The sequence below is a fragment of the Coregonus clupeaformis genome, chromosome 24, assembly GCF_020615455.1.
Source record: "Coregonus clupeaformis isolate EN_2021a chromosome 24, ASM2061545v1, whole genome shotgun sequence".
Lineage (NCBI taxonomy): Eukaryota > Metazoa > Chordata > Actinopteri > Salmoniformes > Salmonidae > Coregonus > Coregonus clupeaformis.
In genome coordinates, this window is record NC_059215.1 from 43859444 (window position 1) to 43865605 (window position 6162).

Sequence of the window (6162 nt, forward strand, 5' to 3'; positions counted from 1 at the left end):
GCCCTCTAGGTCTCTTCTCCTCTGGCAGCCCATTCCACAGATTACTGGCGTGAATCGCAACAGGGAAACCCAAACCTTCTTACTCAATAATTCAGCTGCCCCGATGCTCTTCTCTCTCCTCATCCTATCCATCACAGACTGAATAATCAATCCCAGACATTCGCTCGCAGCGAGTCACCCTACTCCTCAATTGCAGCAGAATCCATACCTCCACTGTGCAATCAGATCCAAAATGGCTGCCGTGGGAGTATGATGCCCACTCATGTGTAACAGTTGCCCTGTTACACAGTAGGCCCATTGGCCCACATGCCTTTTACACATTTAAGTCAGGTCAGTCTGCATTAGAGGATGGAAGATGAGTCCCAGCTGTAACTATAATGCTTAACATCTACTCTGAGGAAGTAATTTGATTTAAGACACACCTCAAGCTTGGCATTACCAACAAGTTTGTCAAGGTCATTAACGAGAATTAGGGAGGGGGACAGATTAGGTGGAGAAGGGAGGTGGGGTATGGCAAGTGGTATTCTTAATGTTAATATCATCACATAATTATGTTTTTATATACTGTGCTTAAAAGATACAGTATGCTGAGAGTAACCTCCCTATACCCGTCTTGTATTCTAAATCGATATGAATCCAACCATTTTCTCTTTTTAAGCCCCGTCATCGAGGTATATTAATCACAGCTGAATAATAGATTAAGGTGAACAGGAATGCGATAGTCATTTTTGACACACACCCAGCCTCTGAAAATAGCTCTGTGCTGCCGAGGCCTGCACTACTCTGTGTGAGCGCTTACGTGTGTAAGTGGACCTTGGTCCCTCTGTCAACAAAGAATTGAACCCAGTCCAGACTTCTCCAAGGTCACCTAGGCTCTGAATTAGCAGTTCTCTCCTCTCTCTCTCTCTCTCTGATGCTGTGGTTGGTTGGGCACAGAGACACACTGTCTTTGGTAACATACTGCAGCCCCCTCAGTTAGCCCCTAAAACCTCCAGAGATGTTATCTGTTCTTTTGAAAAACAGCCACCTTCATCATCCATTAGGTAGAGAGGAAGAGGGATAGACAAAACACAATGAAGTAGGAAGATTATACCTGCATAATTATGCCTAAATGGTCATCTGTTCATCATTTGCGTCAGTCTTTTTTCTGTCCGGACACATGTAACATTACTTACCTTACCAAATGAATACATCTGTCTTATGCTCCGTCTCCCCCCGTCTAGATGGAGCGTGAGAAGGTGTCTCTGATGTCCACCCTGCAGGACTCTCAGAAGCAGCTGGAGCAAGCCCACGGGGCCCTGGAGGAGCACCAGGAGAAGGTCAGCCGCCTCAGCGAGAACCTCAACGCCATCCGGAGGCTCAAGGCCAGCAAGGAGCGCCAGTCAGCCCTGGACAACGAGAAGGAGCGCGACAGCAACGACGACGGAGACTACTACGAGGTGGACATCAACGGACCCGAGATCCTGGAGTGCAAGTACAAGGTAATTGAACATGTATACACACACACAGAGATGTTGAAGCTACTGAATTCCTAAAACTCTGACTATTCCTAAAACTCTGCCTCTGGTTGTCTCAGGTTGCAGTGTCCGAGGCAGGTGAGCTGAAGGAGGAGTTGAAGACCCTGAAGGCAGAGTACCAGTCCTGTCAGTCACGCTACGAGGAGGAGCGAGGCCGTCTGGAGACTGATGTCACGGCCCTGGGAGAGAAACTGGCCTCCCTGGAGAAGACCAGCCACGTGGAGAGAGAGGAGAAGGCCATGCTGACGAAGGAGCTGCGCAAGGTGAGAAACGCCCTCCATGATACAGCACTCCTGATGTCTTAGGGTAGTTCATGTTTTTGTTGTGGTGTTATATTGATGAATGGTTATCTGTAGTTGATTTGTCACTTTTCTCTGTGTATGGATTGTTTGTATTGTTGTCCTCACACTTGCAAACCAGATTTCTCGCTACAATTAAATGGTATTAATTGACAAAGTTTGTCTTTCTATCTGTAAAGGTGAGTGACGTTGCGGGCGAGTCCCAGGGCAGCCTGAGCGTGGCGCAGGACGAGCTGGTCACCTTCAGTGAAGAGCTGGCCAACCTCTATAACCACGTATGCATGTGCAACAACGAAACTCCCAACCGCGTCATGCTCGACTTCTACAAGGAGGGCAAAGGCGGGCGCACGAGTCCCGAGGGTCGCGGCCGCCGCTCCCCCATCCTGCTCACCAAGGGCCTGTTCCCCGTCCCCGAAGCTGCCGACAGCGCCCCGTCCCCTGTCTCCTCTCCCCCCTCGCCACGGGAGCCAATGAACGTGTACAACCTAGTGGCCATCATCCGGGACCAGATCAAGCACCTGCAGCTGGCGGTGGACCGCACCACAGAGCTGTCCCGTCAGAGGGTGGCATCCCTGGAGCTGGGCGCCGTGGCTGATAAGGACAAGGAGGCCTGCATGGAGGAGATCCTCAAACTCAAGTCCCTGCTCAGCACCAAGAGGGAACAGATCGCTACACTGAGGACCGTGCTCAAAGCCAACAAGCAGGTCAGATACTGAATCTCTCTGTTTCTATCTCCCTCCCCTAAGAATCAGTCAGGAGACTGAGGCAGGGAGGTGGCTGTCTAAAGCCTCTTCAGCTGTCGCAGCAAATGCACTGCAGCCAAGATTCATAACAAAACAACATGTAGAGACAGCTAGTGGCTGTGGGTGTGTGTCTGTATCTGTGTGTGATAGAGTTTAAAAAAGATGAAAGCTCACTAAAGCAGACACTCCCTGCCAGCCCAGGACCCTAATGTTTTGTGTCCAGTTGCTGGTGTAAGCTCTTTGAAGAGGGTGTGTGTTCCTCAGCTCCTGAATCTGTGCAAAGACTCCCAGATAAAAGCCTCTCATAAAGAGACGCACCTGTAGTCTTTAAATCCTGCCAGCTCCCCAATGAACTGCTGTGCAATTAAACCTTCAAAAGGTCACAGCACTAAAACGGACTCGAATGACATAAAGCTGCAGGAAAAATACTCAAAATGACCCATTTTAGTTGGTCTGACCCGTTGTTGTGTTGTGTGCCCCCTGCAGACGGCTGAGGTGGCGCTGGCCAACCTGAAGAGTAAATATGAGAACGAGAAGGCCATGGTGACGGAGACCATGATGAAGCTGAGGAACGAGCTCAAGGCCCTGAAGGAGGACGCCGCCACCTTCTCCTCGCTCCGAGCCATGTTCGCCACACGGTAAGAGGAATACATTATCACACTCCTCGTTTAAAACATGTTAGGAACTAGTGATGGGAGAAAACGTATTATTATTTTGGGACGATATTATATCAATATTTGACTCCCAAGTATTGATTTGTAAAAAACTAAATGTAAAAGCTTGCACTAGTCAGCTGTACCTGCGCCAAAACTCCAGTATTTTTCATCCTATAGCTTGTTCTCCATCTTCTTTTTAAATAGTGAGCCAACATGTTTTCAGAACATTTATTTCCCTGACTGACAAACTAATTTTCTCATGCTCTCTCTTGTCTCTCCTCAACAGACATATAGTGAGCAATATGTTTGGAACATCAAATCGCAATATCGAATCGCAATACATATAGAATCATGAGAATCACAATACATATCGTATTGGCACCTAAGTATTGTGTTAATATCGTATCGCGAGGTCCCTGGCAATTCCCAGCCCTATTAGGAACACACTATTAGAATCCTAGTTTAAAACACACATTCAAAACATGTTATCACACACCTTGGCCACACAGTAGGAGAGTAGTCAGTCACCCATGATCCAAGAACACGCCTTGACACATGCTCTGTCTGTATACTATAACAGATTCATCTGTGCATATGAGATTAGGCTCTCTCGTTCCTTTATGCTTTGTTTGCCACACTACAAGACAAGTACTATAGCTAGTTCACCTACAGAAATAAGCCCACCATACCAAAAGAAAAGCACCAGCTCCAATCGACATTACAAGAGTAATACACTGCATAACAATAACAGTAATATCATTACAATAGGATGTTTACATACACTTATATTGTTTACATACATATGTATTTAGCCTATTAAAATGCTGTCGCCATGAGATGAAATGGAAAGATTTATTGAGTGTTGTTTTTCTCTGTGAATCTGGGCCAGTGGAGGACGCCCATAAGACGGCCACATCTCTAATCTGTATGATAATTACTATGCTGGAGAAGCAGTGTTTTATGATCAGTGACTGCTTATCAGATGGAGGGGCTACGTTAACCCCTTGCTGGCTAAACCTGCTGATTCCCATAAGAAGCAGGTCAAAGGTTCTCCTTATAATCCCTACCCCGGCCTGGTCTGGATAACTACCTCAGATACAATGTACCGTAGTCTCACTGTACTGTAGTCTTCCTCATGAAGGAGTGTGTTTGTGTGTGTGTGTGTGTGTGTGGGGGGGGTCTATGTTAGTGGGAATATGACAGTGACTATGAATGTGTGTGCAATGTGTGTACACTATATACATTCATGTAGCCCACTGCACATTCTTGTGGTACTTTGTTTGGGCTGTTGTTTTGATGTGGAGCTCAGTGCGTCCTCCCTTCTCCTGCAAACCCTCCCTGAACCAGATGGCAACGCTGAGGCAGTCTCTCTCTGTCTTTAAGACTCCTCCGCTTACAGCAAAGCTCATATCAAGCTGTGCAGAAAGGAGAGGAGAGGGCAGTAGAGGAGGGAGGGTTGCGCCATCCGTAGACAGTGTGCACTCAGCACCCCTCATATTTACAGTGGAGTAATGCTACAGTATATCTACACTCCCAGTCCATTACCTGGTCTTATTGAGTAACTCTATATAACTGTAGTAGCTAATGGATTAGCATGGCGGAGGAAACTGTCTTCCTCTGCAAATATGGGTGTGTTTCTCTTGCCCTAACAATTTGGTGCAGTGCAGGGCCAGATGGTCTGTTGATGCGGGTGTTAAGCCATCCCTCTGAAGACATGAGAGGAAATCAGCTCTCACTGAGCACCTCTGAGGAAGTCATTTTGAAAATAACTGACATTGTGCTTAGAATAGCTTTCACTGACCAATCAGTTTTCAAACCAAGTGTTCTTTAAGAGGTACTGGCTATTAACAGCAGAACGAGGGTGTTAGATATGATACAGAGGAAAATGGCAGCGCCAGAGAGTGTGCATTTCCCTTGTCTCCCTCCTTGTCCCTCTTTACTGTTGTAAGAGACTGAAGATGCTCATAACACAACAAAACAAAACAAAACATAGCTCAACTCTGCTCAGGGGGCCACAGGAAATTGGTACTTAGCCTCTCCCTCAGTCTTTACATTGTATGGTGATTTCTATATGCCTTAGATAGAATGTTCTGGTTTTGTTATCCCCTATATTATGGTTGTCACGATACCAGTATCGCGATACTACGATGGCAAAAAGCACCAATCAGGACTAAATTCTTTGGTCCTTTGAAAAACTGTAAAATATTGTGCTATAGGAAATCAATCCGCTTCATGTTTTGTTTCCTTGCCACGATAACGCTGAGTTTCGCGATACTGGTATCGTGACAACCCTAACCTATATAGTGCACTATAGGGAATAGGGATCCATTTTGGACTTGGCCTCAGTATGTTCTGGGCTGTGTACAGCCTGGGTATTGGTGGTGGTGTTCATTCAGGTCATTCTGGAGCCTGTATGTTATTGATATGCTAATTTTGGCCTATAGAATGATGTTGGGGAAGGAGGAGGAGGGGGGAGGCCTCTTTTGAGAGGCTTTAAGAGGCAGAGGGATGTGATTGACCCACGTTTCCCACACTCCCCCCGTTTCTTCCCTCGCTCCCCTCATCCGTCCTCCATCCTCACAGCAATACACAAGGCCCTCTACCCTATAGAGAGAGAGGGAGTCTTTCATTTCAGCTTCTCTACATGGGCTTAATTTGAGAGTCTTTCTCATGGTTATTCCATATTTGACATACTCTGTCGACTTAAATGTAGATTTTGGGATTTCTGAGATTTTCAGTGGACTGCCTCAGTTTCGAGTGTGTGGCCTGAATGGAGTGGGACTGAATGAATGTGCAAATCTTTGTGTGACCCTTTTGTATAATGCAAGCTCCTAATATGTGTGTTTTATGTCGGTTTGTATGTCTCCATCTTGTGTGTGTGTACAGTAAGACCCTGTCTCTTACATTCCTAAGACCAGTGCTTAATTTGTAAATTGGGAGGTGCCGG

The 6162-nt window shown here is 46.5% G+C and overlaps 1 protein-coding gene across 3 annotated transcripts in view; it reads left to right on the top strand.

The window, feature by feature from the left end:
• Nucleotides 1-6162, top strand: part of LOC121538572 (protein bicaudal D homolog 2-like) — a 92604-nt gene that overhangs the window by 55040 nt on the left and 31402 nt on the right. For all 3 annotated transcript variants that reach the window (XR_006657393.1, XM_041846712.2, XM_045207222.1), the window contains exons 6-9: nucleotides 1224-1481; nucleotides 1577-1780; nucleotides 1996-2520; nucleotides 3046-3197. Coding sequence is in view for 2 of the 3 variants with exons in the window: in XM_041846712.2 (XP_041702646.1) it covers nucleotides 1224-1481; nucleotides 1577-1780; nucleotides 1996-2520; nucleotides 3046-3197 (1139 nt within the window). In the remaining variant the exon portion in view is untranslated. The remainder of the gene's footprint in view (nucleotides 1-1223; nucleotides 1482-1576; nucleotides 1781-1995; nucleotides 2521-3045; nucleotides 3198-6162) is intronic.